A 15,829-nucleotide genomic window follows, 5' to 3' on the forward strand; every position below is an offset into this window, starting at 1 on the left:
GATCTCCTGGATTACTGACTACTTGACAGGCAGGCCACAGTTTGTCCGTCTGGGCAGTGTCGTGTCTGATGTGGTGGTCAGTGATACAGGAGCTCCGCAGGGGACTGTGCTCTCGCCTTTCCTCTTCACGTTATACACCACTGATTTCCAGTACGACTCCGAGTCATGTCACCTGCAGAAATTTTCTGATGACTCGGTGGTTGTTGGGTGTATAAGAGAGGGAGAGGAGGGGGAGTACAGGTCTCTGGTGGACAACTTTGTGGAGTGGTCTGAACAAAATCACCTGAGGCTGAATGTTAACAAGACCAGAGAGATGGTGATCGACTTCAGGAAGAAGAGGACGTCTTCACAGCCTTTACAGATCCGGGGGGAGACTGTGGAGGAGGTGGAGGCCTACAAATATCTGGGTGTAGTGATCAATAACAGACTGGACTGGAAATCTAACACTGACACTGTGTACAAGAAGGGGATGAGCAGACTCTACTTCCTGAGGAAGCTACGATCCTTCAACGTGTGCAGCAAGATGTTGGAGATCTTTTACCAGTCTGTTGTCTCCAGTGCCATCTTCTTTGCTGCTGTTTGTTGGGGGAGCAGCATCAGAGCCAGTGACACCAACAGACTTAATAAAATCATTAAGAAAGCTGGCTCTGTGGTGGGTTTCAGGCTGGAGACCGTGGAGACTGTGGTGGAGAGGAGGACACTTAAAAAACTGCTCGCCATCATGAACAATGCTGAGCACCCCCTCCACTGCACACTGGACCGACAGCGGAGCACCTTCTCCAATAGACTGATTCAGCTTTGCTGTTGAAAGGACAGATACAGGAAATCTTTCCTGCCACAAGCCATCCACCTGTACAATAACTCGCCTATGTCTGCTCTTTAAACTCTGGTCTTAGCTCCATGTCACTCTACATTGCTGACTCTTGCACCTACAGTCTATTTAACTTATTTATTTTTTATTATTATTTTTTGTATTTATTTATTCAGATACTGTCGGCTGTCTTATATTCTGGTCAATTTTTGCATACTGTACCTCTGCAACTGCACTCCACTCTGCACTTTACACTTGTATATATGTATATATGTATAGTCTCTCAGTTTTTAGTTTTTTAAGCATATTCCTTTTATACTCTATTAATATTGTTTGCTCTTTATTCTCTTTGTTCTTACTGTATGGCGCTGCTACACCCCAATTTCTCAGTTTTGAGATCAATAAAGTATATCTATCTATCTAGCTATCTAAATACACAATCTATGCATCTTAAATACCTAAATAACAAAAGAAAAAAAAATCAGGAGGCCAAATCTGTTATGCCAATTTTAATAAAGACACACAAAGCAGAAAAAAAACAAAACTATTTATTCAAGTTTGAGGCCACCTTATGACTTTGTGAAAGTCCTTTCTTGTAGCTCTGTTTTATGCTAATCTAAATGTGCAGTCCCCTGCATTTGATTGGCTCCTCCTCAGAAGGCATGGTCTTTTCTTGAGGTTAAGATTGTGATTGGAGCGGCGCATCATTTATCTCCTCCAATCAAAGGGCACTGCACGGACCCCTTGACCCTGTAAATTCCTCACCTGTGGACCATTTGTTGTTGTACACATTGACTCTCTTCTTAAGCTAAGGCTAGCAGCTACAGTGTTAACATTTCTTAATGAGTCAGTTTGGTCTTCTTGGACAATTTTACCAAAATAAACATGGTCTCTTCCATTTCAAGAGTAATGTTTTACCTGTCTTTTTACAGGAAACTTGCAATGGAGTGATTTAGAGGGGGCAAAAACAGCTAACACTAGCCTTCTCTGTAATGTTAGCTAACTGATGACAGCTGATCAAGCTAATTGTCAAGCTATGAATGCTATGTAATTTCAATACTAAGAAATGTGGACAAGTGTAACATTACTCTAAACTACTAAAGTGTATTGGTGTATGTTATTGTGCTGTGATGTATTCACGTTCCCAGAATATTACATGAGAACATATGAGGAAAATTCAGAACAAGTTAATGAAGCCTGAGATTACAGTACTTTTTAATTAAAATGTAATGTGATACATTAACAATAAAATGAAAGAAAAAAGGAAAACACTTTTTTTGCACTTTTTAAATTTCATGAGATAAGTAATTTCTTTGAGTTGAAAAGCACTTACAAGCCTTTTTCTTTGTAGTTTTGCCTCATTTTCTTTGGGTCATGATAATCCTAATTTTCTTTGTTGATAAATAACTTCACCAAAATATCTGGTTTTCTGTTGTTTCCCTTTACCCCTCTCAAGCTGGGTCCAACAGGTCATTTTTAGAGAAAGTTACAGCACTTCTTATTTGGAAGAAAAAATACACTTTACAATAACTGGCACACTAAAAATAAGAAGTGAATACAGACTGGACTATGCGGTGTGTTGTTGTCTTCATAGTGAACATGACATCTTTGTCTCCTTCTGGCTCATTATGGTTTTACTTCAACAGCACTGTTGACATAGTCTGCTTCTGTTACATCCTATAGAAATGAAACAACACACAGAGAGTGATGTCAGTGCTATGCAGTAAATTTACTGCAGCGGAAAAGCCTAGCTACTGTAAAAATATAAGAAAATAGAAAGTTTTGTTGTTTTTATGGAGGAATAATTTGAATCTGGTTTTTAAAAACCTTAGTCTTTTAATATTTTTGCCTGTGACAGATTTTACCTGTATGATTGTTGTAAATTGAACTACCAAAAAAATTCTACAAATTTATCTTTGCCAATTGGTTCTAAAGAGTTAAATTATATGGATTTGCTGATCAATAATGAAATAGCTCTCCCCATCTGGTGGCTTACCTTGTCTGCTTTGGTTGAGTGTCTTGATCTAAACCAGCTGGAAGAAAAAATAAAAAATAAATGAAGGTTTTCTTGTTTATGCTGTAATGATATTGATCTGTGTCGAACCAATTAGTGTGCTGCAAAAGATATCGCAGAAAAGTTCGTCTCACCACTCAAAGATGACCAGCATACTGACGAGCATTAGGATTCCCAGGATCTTCAGTATAACTTGAACACCAACTGATCGAGACTGTTGATCTCCTGCAACACAACAGCACGCTCACCTCCTGCTGAAAGGGACATTTCATCACTCTGAAACATCTTCATATCTGTCGTACCTTCAAATATCAGCTGACGTCCTGTTGACAGCTGAATGTCCACATCGTTTCTGCATCCACAATAATACAATCTGCCTCGATCACCGTCGGTCACCTTAAATCCATAAATCTGTGTATCGACTTTGATCATTTCCAGTCTGCTGTCACTCATCATGAACCACACAAAGTTGACAACAGGAGGGTTTCCTCTGCAGGAGCAGGTCAGGTTCACCACGCTGCCCACTGACACTGGATCAGTGGGACTGATGATTACTGAAGTGTCCCTGGGAGAGTCTGCAAGATTTGGCACATGACATGAAAAGATCAGTTGTCTTGCCACCTGCTGTCTCTCCATAAAACACAATAAATGAAGTCTTACATGAAACACTGAGAGTCATTTCTTCCTCTGCTGTCTTATAGTTTCCTCCCTCCACAGGATATGAGGCAGAACAGCTGATGTTGACTCCATCATGTTGGTCTGACAAAATGATGGTTGTCTTGATTTTAGTTGTGAGGGTTTGGTCTGTGTTTTCCTCGATTGTGTTGTGTGGGTCTTGTGTAAGAGTCCAGGTGAGTTTGGGAGGGGAGTGTGGACAGGGAGTGGACGCTGAGCAGGTTATAGTGACAGACTCATTCTCCTTCAGATCACCTGAGATCTCAATTCTGGGCCTCGGAGGAGAATCTGTGATTAAAAAACAGAAACAGAAATTATTCATTCATTCATTAATTTCATTATAGACTATAGACTGATTTTAAAAATCTCTCTTACCTTGAACAGTTATTTGAAGAGGATTACAAGCAGCTGTTGCCCTGTATTTACTGTCCTCAATTCTGAAGTAGTACATGTCTGTGTAACTTGGGATTAAACTAGAAAATAAAGTGGTGCAGTTTCTCTCACTCAGGTCTCCAGTAATATTCATTGGATAGATGTTATTTGTTTTACTACTGTCAGAAATCACATTGTTTGGATGTATGAAATGATTATAGTCACTTTTAATCCACTTTCCAATGGGTGTCATGCCATTCACATAGCTTGAGTCATTTCTAATGTAACATGGGATTTGCAGACACGATCCGCTCAGTGCTTCCATCTTCTGTGGAGCAGTTATTAAGGGGGCTGACCCTGCAGGACAAGCAGCCAAAGTTCCTATAAAACAAACTCATGATTAAAATCAGGTAAAACAAACCTCTGTGAATAGACAGAATCAGCAGCAGGATGCTGCCTGTCGCTTATCCAAAATTCGCTAACCAAAATTAATCCAAAATCTAAACAAACAGCTCACCTGAGAGAAAGAGGATATGGAGTAACATGTTGACAGTTGCAAAACTCACAGACAGGGCTGCCATCACCTACAAAAGCATTAACTACTTTTTAAACATGTTTCTGGAGACATCAAAGTATGTGACTAAAGTATGTTCATAACGAGCAACAAAATAAAATGATTTTCCTGAAGGAACGTCAGTAAAAGGTGGAAAAAAATCTTGTCTTACCACACAAGTCCAAATCAGAAAGACAGCAGGTGATGAGATCCTTCGATGGATGATTTCAATGTGAATATCAATTTGTGCCAATAGCTGAAGTGCAAATAACCAACTTCCCTGTTTAGTGGGTAAAAATTTCAGACTTCCCATGCATCAAATGACATATTAATGGCAGCTGATTTTGTTCAACATCTGCTAAATATCCACTGAGCTGAATGACTTATACATATATCTTATATCATATATCTTATATCATTACTTATATCAAAGCAATACAGGCAGTTATCAGCTTTAAAGGTCATATTCTGTGTGTGCCTGTTTGCTATGCCTTCTAATATGTCAGATATTTCATATAAATTACAAGAAATAATGAAGTGATTTGAGCACATAGAAAATATTATTAACAGCATGTATTGAGAATAATAAAGTAACATATTGCCAACATCTGTTCAGCTTGCTCTCCAGGCAGAAAGAAGCAGATGAGAGTTCAGTATAATACACAGCTGAACACATCAAATGAGTCAGCCGTTTTGGTGCCGGCTTGGTGTGTCAGGGCCCCTATGCCACAGAAGCAAAACATAATTTCAGTTTACAGTGTAGTTAATTGTGGGGTTCCTCAAAGGCCCATCCCATTAACTAAACAAGTCATTTTGCAGGGGTTGTGTTTTGGGGCCCAATGGCTTCATGTGATAGACATTGTAGGTCATTGTAAGTCCACTTTTGGTCAAACGTACAATTGGCTTTAAAAGCCTGCCGCTGGTCCTAGCGGCTTGATGACACCTACTGTGTGTTCCAGTATCCACAGTATGGCACTTTTTAGTATGCCAGAGAAAGATTAAGTTTGTCCAAATACATACACTGAAAAAAGAGAATTGCTTACCAACTTAAAATAATGACTTCAGTCAATGACTGACGTTTTTTCAACTCAAATTCTAAACAACTGTGTTAATCAAACATAACTTGATTTGAAAAAACCTAATTCATTTATGTGTTACCGAATGAAGTAATTATATTTAATTTTGGTTAAAATTGTCTTTTTTCAGTGTAGTTTGTTAAATGCAGTATGCAAAAATACCCAGATGACAACAACAACAACAACAACAAAAGAATATAACAATGATAGAGAAATGCATATATGGGCTAATATGACTGTCGTGAATATAAATATCCGGCAAATGTTTTTTTCTGTTTTTTTTATCTTCATTTTATCAGATATATGACCAAGGGAGTCAAAGTTTGGGACATAGTGTTATGAAGAAGTTGTATGTCCCTGTCCATGTGTACTTTATAAGTATACAAAGCCTGCATAATTCACCTAAAGTAAACTGGATTATTTTAAGATGTGTCTTCAAACACATTAAGTACAAAACATGATATCGCCCGACCATGGTTCTTTTCCTAAACCCAGCCTACATAACTTTACTTTCCTAAATCCAAGCTGGTAACTTTATGTTATGTATGTGACTTCAAAGTAAGTACATAACATGACGACACCAAACCACGACTATTTTCCTAAATCTAAACTAACTGGTAGAGCTGCTAATTTGTAAGATAACCAGGACACATTGATATATTAATCTTTAAATGAGACACAATTCAGATACTTCATGTAAACTATCAGAGGGCTTTTTGATTTTCCCTTTCTTTTGTTTTGTCTGGCGTTATAATAAATGACAAATAAATGACATGCAGAGTTCAGCCTCCAGCTGAAAGACACTGCATCCCTCATGGGGGATGACAGTTGTACAAAAAGACCGACTTGTTGCACAAGATTTGACCACAGTGATGACACATAGTTCATAGTTTACTGTAATTCAGTCAGTATGATGCTTTTTTGCCAGCCATTGTTATTAATGTAATTTCATTTTCCTTTTCTCGTAGCAAATCACTAATATATCTGTGGTTATATTGTATTTTTCTGAATGCTGGACTTGTTTTAAAGACTTGAAATTAAAGAACCAGAAGCAAAAGCGTGTAACTGAAATTTCAGGAAGAGCAAATACAATGAACAAGATGCTCCAGGTGAGTGGGAGGAAGTTGCAACACTGGGAAGTAGTCATATAATTAGTTGAGATGAACAAAACAGTACATTAGCACACCTTATTTAAAAAAAAAGTCATTTGACACATGGGATGTTTTAAATTACAAACTGAAAACAGGGAAGATGGTTAATTGCACTTAAGCAGAAATTTACAAAGTGATATTCACTTTGACATCAGCCATCAGAGGATCTCATCATTGCTGTCTTTTTTTGCTCTCCTTTGGTAAGACAAGATTATTATGAATTTAGTTTTATGATTTTCCTTTTATCATAGTATTTTGTTGCTTGTCAGAAATTCCACAAAAACAAAAACATTAAAAAACAAACATGATCTAATATTTAATTTGATAATTATGTTTTGCAGAATTAGGCTGTAAGAAGCTTGCTCTGGCTGCATTTTACCACTGACATAATGTTTTGAATTTACTTCTGAAGTTAAATGAACTCTTTATTTATATGCACTGTATGTTGAGATTTTGTTGCAAGCACTTACATTCTTTGATGTGTCCAGGAACATTTTTAACCACATGATTGTGTTTGCAGGTGATGGCAGCCCTGTCTGTGAATATTGCAACTGTCAACATGTTACTTCATATCCTCTTTCTCTCAGGTGAGCTGGTTGTTCATATAGCACCAATTTTGCAATTGTTTACATCTTCATGATTTATAATGAAATTGCATGGGAAAAAATGCTACTGATGCATATTTCTTTATATAGATATTTATTCCACCTTATATTAATCATGTGTCTGACTTTGAAGGTGCTTCAGCTGTCTGTTACCTCTCCATTACTGCACCACAGGAGATGGAAGCACTGAGTGGATCTTGTCTACAAATCCCATGCAACTTTAGCACTGTACCAGAACAAAATGTTAATGGAATAAGACAAACTGGAATTTGGATTAAAAATCACCATAGACATTACATATATCCAAACAATGTGTTTTTGAACAGTAGTAAGGCAGTTAACTACTATGCAGGAAATATCACTGGAAACCTAAGTGAGAAAAACTGCACAACTTTATTTTATAATGTAATCCCAAGTTACACAGACACGTACTATTTCAGAATTGTGGACAGTGAATACAGGGCAACAGCTGCTTGTAATCCTCTTCAAATAACTGTTCAAGGTAGGGGAGGCTTTTTTTGTCATAATTTTATAATGTTGTAGGTAAGAAAAAACAAGAAAATGAAGTACAGTTTACGTTTCTGTTTTTTTAACCACAGATGTTCCTCCGAGGCCCAGAATTGAGATCTCAGGTGATCTGAAGGAGAATGAGTCTGTCACTATAACCTGCTCAGCGTCCACTCCCTGTCCACACTCCCCTCCTAAACTCACCTGGAATCTCACACAAGACCCTCACAACACAATCGAGGAAAACACAGATCGAACCCTCACAACTAAAATCAAGACGACCATCATTCTGTCAGATCAACATGATGGAGTCAACATCAGCTGTTCTGCCTCATATCCTGTGGAGGGAGGAAACTATAAGACAGCAGAGGAAGAAATGACTCTCAGTGTTTCATGTAAGACTTCATTTATTGTGTTTTATGGAGATGACAGCAGGTGGCAAGACAACTGATCTTTTCATGCCAAATCTTGCAGACTCTCCCAGGGACACTTCAGTAATCATCAGTCCCACTGATCCAGTGTCAGTGGGCAGCATGGTGAACCTGACCTGCTCCTGCAGAGGAAACCCTCCTGTTGTCAACTTTGTGTGGTTCATGATGAGTGACAGCAGACTGGAAATGATCAAAGTCGATACACAGGTTTATGGATTTAAGGTGACCGACGGTGATCGAGGCAGATTGTATTATTGTGGATGCAGAAATGATGTGGACATTCAGCTGTCAACAGGACGTCAGCTGATATTTGAAGGTACGACAGATATTAAGATGTTTCAGAGTGATGAAATGTCCCTTTCAGCAGGAGGTGAGCGTGCTGTTGTGTTGCAGGAGATCAACAGTCTCGATCAGTTGGTGTTCAAGTTATACTGAAGATCCTGGGAATCCTAATGCTCGTCAGTACGCTGGTCATCTTTGAGTGGTGAGATGAACTTTTCTTATTTTCTTATTTTTCTGCAGCTACACAATAATTGGTGTCATTTTAAATGTGGTTTGGCACAGATCACGATCATTACAGCATAAACAAGAAAACCTTCATTTATTCTTTTTCTTCCAGCTGGTTTAGATCAAGACACTCCACCAAAGCAGAGAAGGTAAGCCACCAGATGAGCAGAGCTATTTTATTTTCTCATTTAGCTCTTGAGAGTCAGTTATGTACAATAGTTATGCAGAAATAATCTTTCAAAGGCCATAATATTTAAAGAGCAGCATCTGTAAAACGGAATCACCTTAAAAAGATGATATGGTGAGCATCATCATGAGAGGATCTTATTGTGGTTGTTTGCGTCATCTGCTGCTCTTTTAGTTGTTTGTCGTGAGGCCCTGTGACACAGCTGCAGCTAAGCGGTACAAAAAATGATATGTTGCAACTATTTGATCTTTCAGAGCACTGACACCACTCTGTGTGTTGTTTCATTTCTACAGGACGCAGAAGAAGCAGTCTATGTCAACAGTGCTGTGGAGTTAAATTCACGATGAGCCAGGAGACCAGGAGGATGTTCACTATAATTATGACATACTATATTTTCTATTCTGCATTCATGTCTTAATTTCAGTCTGCCACTTTCAATAAAGTGTGGATTTTCCCTGTTAATTTTCTAAATGTGGGTGTTTTTTTATTTTCTGCCCCTCGTTCCTAAAATCAGCATAACACAAAAAGGTAAAACATCTTCTTTAATCATTTATCTCTTGAGCTGATTTATGCTTCTGATTTTTTTTTTTTTTTTGCTCTATAGATTTCAAAAAGATGCACAGATCATGTGTTTAGTTTTCATCACTTAGCTTCTTTTCCATGGGATGCTTTTCACATTTTTTGAAAAAAAAAAGGTGCTTAGGAGGAAAGCAATTTACTTCTGCATGACTTATTCTTTTTTTTTTAATATGCCAATATAGAATTACTGCGATATCATTATGATTTTTGCATAAATTCCTTAAAAATGCTTTATTGAAAGAACAACAAAATAGATTTGTATTTCAAAAAAAGGAAACTTAGAAAAAAAACATTCCTGTTTATAACAGCCTTTATCTGTTTCCCTTTATGTTTAAGTATAGATTTCAATGAGTGGCCACTGAAGGCATCGTAAAGTCCCGGTCTTTTGCCTGCACACTTTACTGTACAACAGATCTAAGAGTTTCTGATACAGAGAGACACATATTGCAGTGGGAAATACCACAGAAGCAGTTTTGTATATTTTGCCAGGTGTTTACATGTCTGTGTGTCTGTCCTGGTCAGCACTTACTCAGAGTTGTGGATTACTGTGTTGTTGTTGGAGTGGTCCCATCGCGGGGTGGTTTTTAACATATATTTGTAGTAGTAACTAAAATTTGGTTATATACACAAAGGCTTCAGGTTTATTATTATTATTATTATAACAAAGAAAAATAAAGCTAGCTGCCCTTAGGTTCTTGCTTAAATATACAATACACAATTGTGTCCCATGAATGTGTGCCTTTGCTTTCACGCTAAATTCCCTCATAAGATGTAGACTGGACTGAACAAGTTCCTCATTAGTGCGCAAATGTGTAGAAATGGAGCGATGATGAAACATCCTGTGAGCAACCAACAGTGTCTACAAATATATCAGATTATTCAGAATAACCTTTTTTTGGCACGGCAACATTTTCCATTATTGTGTCAGATAAAAGCTGATTATTCTGATGATTGTGACTTTATTCAAGCAGCTGGAGCTGAAAAATTAGGTCAACTAAAGGAAGCAGATGAAGATTCCCCACAACATTTCTTGTTTGGTCCATTTTTTACAGTTTAACAGCTGAGCAGTCAACTGTTCAAGAATTAGGTAGAGTAACAGAAATAGGAGACATCCATTTTGGAGAGACTGACTTCTCCAAGAGGAGACCTGAAGCGTCTTCGACCTCTGAGCAGAACAATGGACAGCGGCAGGATTCACTGTATGCACAAGTCAAATTGTCCAAGAGCAGGATGCTAGAACTGTTACCACTTCTCTGTTTATTTGATTGAAGACTGCAATGCAGCATTTTTAATGATTATATACTCATGACAAATATCCCATTCATTTCTTTCAATTTTTTAAAATTATATTTACAAATGTTATCAAAATTATGATAACACAGCTGTTTTCAGCTGGTGTATATACAGAATAGATAATAGAGTAAGTGATAACTTTATGCTCCCTGAACAGCCTTTTCACAGAAAATCTGAAAGTTCAAATATTAATCCTTATTTTTTAAGAAACATATTCATTTATTTAACACGTATCCAATGGAAACATAAGCTAAGCACTTAAAATAAAAAATGAGGTCAAAGCATCTTTTTTGAAATCTTCAGAAAAAAACAAGAATCAGTTCAATGTGAGATTTAATGATTCAAGTGGATGTTTTTACTTTCGTGTTGTGTTTGATAAATTCAAACAAAGCAGAAAAAAGCTAAAATGTTATTCACTTGAGTTCAAAATTCTACAGAGGAAATGCACACTTTATTGTAGGTGGTAAGCTGAAACGGCAGAATAGAAAATACAGTGTGTGATTGTATTCATAGTGAACATCCTCCTGGTCTCCTGGCTCATCGTGAATTTAACTCCACAGCACTGTTGACATAGACTGCTTCTTTTGCGTCCTGTAGAAATGAAACAACACACAGAGTGGTGTCAGTGCTCTGAAAGATCAAATAGCTGAAACATGTTATTTTCTGTACCACTTAGCTGCAGTTGTGTCACAGGGCCTCACAACAAACAACTAAAAGAGCAGCAGATGACGCAAACAACCACAATAAGATCCTCTCATGATGATGCTCACCATATCATCTTTTTAAGGTGATTCTGTTTTACAGATGCTGCTCTTTAAATATTATGGCCTTTGAAAGATTATTTCTGCATAACTATTGTACATAACTGACTCTCAAGAGCTAAATGAGAAAATAAAATAGCTCTGCTCATCTGGTGGCTTACCTTCTCTGCTTTGGTGGAGTGTCTTGATCTAAACCAGCTGGAAGAAAAAGAATAAATGAAGGTTTTCTTGTTTATGCTGTAATGATCGTGATCTGTGCCAAACCACATCTAGAATGAGACGAACGAGAGTGTAGGTCAGAAAAGTTTGTCTCACCACTCAAAGATGACCAGCATACTGACGAGCATTAGGATTCCCAGGATCTTCAGTATAACTTGAACACCAACTGATCGAGACTGTTGATCTCCTGCAACACAACAGCACGCTCACCTCCTGCTGAAAGGGACATTTCATCACTCTGAAACATCTTAATATCTGTCGTACCTTCAAATATCAGCTGACGTCCTGTTGACAGCTGAATGTCCACATCGTTTCTGCATCCACAATAATACAATCTGCCTCGATCACCGTCGGTCACCTTAAATCCATAAACCTGTGTATCGACTTTGATCATTTCCAGTCTGCTGTCACTCATCATGAACCACACAAAGTTGACAACAGGAGGGTTTCCTCTGCAGGAGCAGGTCAGGTTCACCACGCTGCCCACTGACACTGGATCAGTGGGACTGATGATTACTGAAGTGTCCCTGGGAGAGTCTGCAAGATTTGGCACATGACATGAAAAGATCAGTTGTCTTGCCACCTGCTGTCATCTCCATAAAACACAATAAATGAAGTCTTACATGAAACATTGAGAGGCTTTGTCTCCTCTGCTGTCTTATAGTTTCCTCCCTCCACAGGATATGAGGCAGAACAGCTGATGTTGACTCCATCATGTTGATCTGACAGAATGATGGTCGTCTTGATTTTAGTTGTGAGGGTTCGGTCTGTGTTTTCCTCGATTGTGTTGTGTGGGTCTTGTGTAAGAGTCCAGGTGAGTTTGGGAGGGGAGTGTGGACAGGGAGTGGACGCTGAGCAGGTTATAGTGACAGACTCATTCTCCTTCAGATCACCTGAGATCTTAATTCTGGGCCTCGGAGGAACATCTGTGGTTTCAAATCAAACACAGATTTTACCATGAAAAACAGTAAATAATAGTCACCTAACAGATACTGTTGACCGGTTCTGACAAATTTGAATGCCAGTGTGCGCACATTTGTGTATAAATTGTGCCCATATTTGATGATGGGGATGGGGTGATTTCACATTTGCTTCCACAGCTGTGAATCAGGGTGTGATTGCAGGCAGGTGTGTCTGGGTGTGCCTGGGTGTGCCTCACTCTCTTGTTGGTTATATAAGTATGTGCTGCAAACACTGCTGCCAGTCTTCTGTTTGTGCTGCCTCTGTGCATGTGAGAGTTTATTCAAGGTTCTGCTAACAAAAGAAAGAGTTCCAGCTTCTGAAAGGCTGAAGTTTTGTCATTCTTGTCCAAAAGTGTCACCTTGAAGAGGACTGTCTCCAAGAGTATAAAACTGTGGACTGTAGAAGCAAGAGACTTGTGGCACCGCTGTCTCTCGGCCTGTCCCCTGTCCCTCCCCTGATAAGTAGGCATGACTTTAAAACTGAAAAACGTTTGAATGTAGATGACAAGTGTGTCAAACTAAGAAACTGTGTGTTATAAAATGTAGTGGAGTAGAAGTAGAAAGTGCCATGAAAAGAAAAGCCTCTAGTCAAGTACAAGTACTTCAAATTTGCACTTAACCCTTTGAAACCTGGGCAAATTAGCTTGATTTCATGGGAAAAGGCAATGAGCACCTTAACAAGAGAAATAATTACAACTATACTTTTAAAAAATATCTCTACCTCTTTTTTTCAACTTTGATAAAATTTCTTGCAATTTGTGAGACATTTCTTACCAATTTGCTGGGTGCATTTTCCCCTATGATTTTGAAAGAAATTATACCAATTTGCTCACATTACAGAAGTTTAAGTTCTTCTGAACAAATGCAGGAAATGCAAGGGCTAAACTCAGATAGTGATAAACATTATAGTTGCTGAACATACCTTACCTCTTACGATTATCTGAAGAGGATTACAAGAAGCTGTTGACACAAATGGCCTGTTTTCGACTCTGAAGTAGTACCTGTCTGTATGACTTGTGATTACACTGGAAAATAAAGTGGTGCAGTTTTTCTCACTCAGATCTCCGGTTATATTCAGTGGATAGGTGTTTACTCTCCTACTATTGTTGAAAATCACATTGTTTGGATATCTGGCAAAATCAATGTCACTTATAATCCACACTCCAAAGGTTGTCCTTGTGCCACTGAATGTTTCTTCTGGTTCGGCACGAAAGCTACATGGGATCTGCAAACAAGATCCACTCAGCGCTTCCATTTTCTCTGGTGCAGTAATGAAAATGGCTGAATGATGAGGACAAGCAGCCAAAACATCTGTAAAAACAGACTCATGATTAACATTAAGAAGGAAACATCTGCATAAAGGGAAAGTTATGATACACAAACTTTGACTTTTAACATATAACCAAATAAATTAAGCAGCAGCATTTTGGTTCTTGATTCTTACGTTAACTCTATGAAACTAATATCAATACCAATTTTATTGTCCTGCATTCAGACGCCTTTCACAACTATTTAACCCTTTTAAACCTGAGATTTACCCAGATTTCTCACAAAAACATGGGGAAAAGGGCAATTAACCAACTTGGCAAGAACTGTGAACATCAATTGCATGAAAATAGTAAAAAATGACAAAAAACAATTAAATAATTACATTTTTTAAAAAAGGGAGGAAAAATAATCAGAAAAAAATAAGAAAAATGTTCATCGATATTTATAATTGTTATAATTTTATATTTAAAATGATTTTGCACAAATAAATATATGCATACATATATATGTATATATATATTTACAGCACATTTTACAGGTCTTTTTTTCCTCTTTTCTTTTTCTTTCTTTTTCCACTTTTATTGATTTGCTTATTTTCAGGTATTATTTGTAACTGTAATTTTTTGGGACATGTCTTGTCAGGTTACTCATTGCCTTCTCCCTATGTTTCTAAAAAAAAGAAAAAGAAAAAAAGCAATTTTCTTAAGTTTTAAAGGGTTATTAGATACAACACACAAGTTTTGACTACTCTCTGAGAACATGAACAGTTGGAAAAAAAATCAGAGTCAAATATAGATTGTAAATGAAGAGTAACTCTTTCAAATAAGAGTGACTCACCTGAAAGAAAGAGGATGCTCAGTAGCATGTTGGCTGTCTCCATTTTCACAGACTGGACTGCTTTCATCGCCTGGATTTACAAACACAACAATGCTGCTACTTCCCATTCTTGGTCATGTTATTTATGAGGATTTCAGTAACTTCCCTATTTAAAATGCACACACGTCATCACTTACATGTCCTTTAGTTCACTGTGTTTTAAGCAGTGATAAACATCTGCAGAGCTACATGATGACATCTGTAAAATCTACTCATCATCAAAAACCTGATCCAGTTATTTTGTCCATCAGTGCAGGTCAGAAGACAAATAACTTCACTATGTGGCTTAAAATGCTGAGATGTAAAAATCAACAGCAGTAAAACTCAGTCTTACCAAACAAGCCCACAGCAAAAAGGAGAAACAACGAGATCATTTTTTAGTGCTGCAACTCAGAAATTTCAGCTCATGTGATGAAACCTGAGCATCAGACCAACCACCTATTTAACATTTGCTGTACGACTTTTGAGAAACATGTCAAGCCCATTATGTTTAACAACTAAATCACATGACCGGAATTTCTGCAGATGTACAGAAAGGAAGCAGAAGCAGAATGCTTATGTCCTGTGTGTATTTTTATCAAAGGACTCACTGCCAGCCTCTTTCAGTGAAATTCATTAAAGAGGAACTATGCTCATTTTCAAAAATCATACATTTTTACTTCTAAGGTCTAAGACAGTCCAAAAATATTGGTAAACATGGACAACTCTCGCCCAAATTTAAAAACTAAAGTGCTAGAACTCAATTTATGAGGCATTCAAGTATAAAGTCTGAAGATAGATAAAAATGAGAACACCCATTTTCTGTTTCTAAAGTGAGAACGTTACATTAGAATAAAGCTCATTTTTAATTACAAAAAACTTTCTGTGGGTCCTCAAAATCAGCCTCCCATATGGAGCAGCTCTAGACTACATGCCTTATTTACTTTTTTCCCTGTTTTCTGGCTTTGGGAGATAGGGAATTGTATTATCAAGTATTGCTTG

General features: G+C 37.6%; 3 protein-coding genes across 4 annotated transcripts; 1 reads left to right on the forward strand and 2 right to left on the reverse strand.

Annotated features, from left to right (window-relative positions):
• Positions 1–1,367: 1,367 nt before the first annotated feature.
• LOC148186020 (vascular cell adhesion protein 1-like) lies at positions 1,368–4,249 on the reverse strand. The gene is made up of 6 exons (XM_088071793.1): positions 3,876–4,249; positions 3,486–3,788; positions 3,128–3,400; positions 2,960–3,050; positions 2,808–2,844; positions 1,368–2,488 (listed from the first exon to the last, which is right to left on the reverse strand). The coding sequence occupies exons 1-6, from the start codon at positions 4,195–4,197 to the stop codon at positions 2,438–2,440; spliced, it is 1,077 nt and encodes a 358-aa protein (XP_087927919.1). The 5' UTR covers positions 4,198–4,249; the 3' UTR covers positions 1,368–2,437.
• Positions 4,250–7,172: 2,923 nt separating this feature from the next.
• On the forward strand, positions 7,173–9,638 carry LOC121960435 (sialoadhesin-like). The gene is made up of 7 exons (XM_088071794.1): positions 7,173–7,239; positions 7,391–7,759; positions 7,857–8,159; positions 8,239–8,511; positions 8,589–8,679; positions 8,815–8,851; positions 9,183–9,638. The coding sequence occupies exons 1-7, from the start codon at positions 7,176–7,178 to the stop codon at positions 9,234–9,236; spliced, it is 1,191 nt and encodes a 396-aa protein (XP_087927920.1). The 5' UTR covers positions 7,173–7,175; the 3' UTR covers positions 9,237–9,638.
• A 1,439-nt stretch (positions 9,639–11,077) lies between these two features.
• Positions 11,078–15,315, reverse strand: LOC121960437 (vascular cell adhesion protein 1-like). 2 transcript variants are annotated; one of them, XM_088071789.1, is made up of 8 exons: positions 15,183–15,315; positions 14,810–14,879; positions 13,631–14,014; positions 12,365–12,667; positions 12,006–12,278; positions 11,838–11,928; positions 11,684–11,720; positions 11,078–11,352 (listed from the first exon to the last, which is right to left on the reverse strand). In XM_088071789.1, the coding sequence occupies exons 2-8, from the start codon at positions 14,874–14,876 to the stop codon at positions 11,299–11,301; spliced, it is 1,209 nt and encodes a 402-aa protein (XP_087927915.1). In that variant the 5' UTR covers positions 14,877–14,879; positions 15,183–15,315; the 3' UTR covers positions 11,078–11,298. The 2 variants fall into 2 exon arrangements, with proteins under 2 accessions (XP_087927915.1, XP_087927916.1); XM_088071790.1 differs by lacking the exon at positions 13,631–14,014.
• Positions 15,316–15,829: the final 514 nt, after the last annotated feature.

The sequence above is a fragment of the Plectropomus leopardus genome, chromosome 21, assembly GCF_026936395.1.
Source record: "Plectropomus leopardus strain MGB_pleo_1.0 chromosome 21, ASM2693639v1, whole genome shotgun sequence".
NCBI lineage: Eukaryota > Metazoa > Chordata > Actinopteri > Perciformes > Serranidae > Plectropomus > Plectropomus leopardus.

Bases quoted from the DNA above. Each gene is read 5' to 3' on its own strand.
- LOC121960437 (XM_088071789.1), bottom strand. From the start codon at position 14,876: ATGAAAGCAGTCCAGTCTGTGAAAATGGAGACAGCCAACATGCTACTG. The intron at 12,279-12,364 runs GTAAGACTTCAT...CAAATCTTGCAG, and splicing joins AAAGCCTCTCAATGTTTCAT to ACTCTCCCAGGGACACTTCA. The intron at 11,929-12,005 runs GTACGACAGATA...GTTGTGTTGCAG, and splicing joins ACGTCAGCTGATATTTGAAG to GAGATCAACAGTCTCGATCA.
- LOC148186020 (XM_088071793.1), bottom strand. From the start codon at position 4,197: ATGGAAGCACTGAGCGGATCGTGTCTGCAAATCCCATGTTACATTAGA. The intron at 3,051-3,127 runs GTACGACAGATA...GTTGTGTTGCAG, and splicing joins ACGTCAGCTGATATTTGAAG to GAGATCAACAGTCTCGATCA. The intron at 2,489-2,807 runs GTAAGCCACCAG...TCATTTCTATAG, and splicing joins ACTCAACCAAAGCAGACAAG to GATGTAACAGAAGCAGACTA.
- LOC121960435 (XM_088071794.1), top strand. From the start codon at position 7,176: ATGGCAGCCCTGTCTGTGAATATTGCAACTGTCAACATGTTACTTCAT. The intron at 7,240-7,390 runs GTGAGCTGGTTG...CTGACTTTGAAG, and splicing joins TCATATCCTCTTTCTCTCAG to GTGCTTCAGCTGTCTGTTAC. The intron at 7,760-7,856 runs GTAGGGGAGGCT...TTTTAACCACAG, and splicing joins TCTTCAAATAACTGTTCAAG to ATGTTCCTCCGAGGCCCAGA.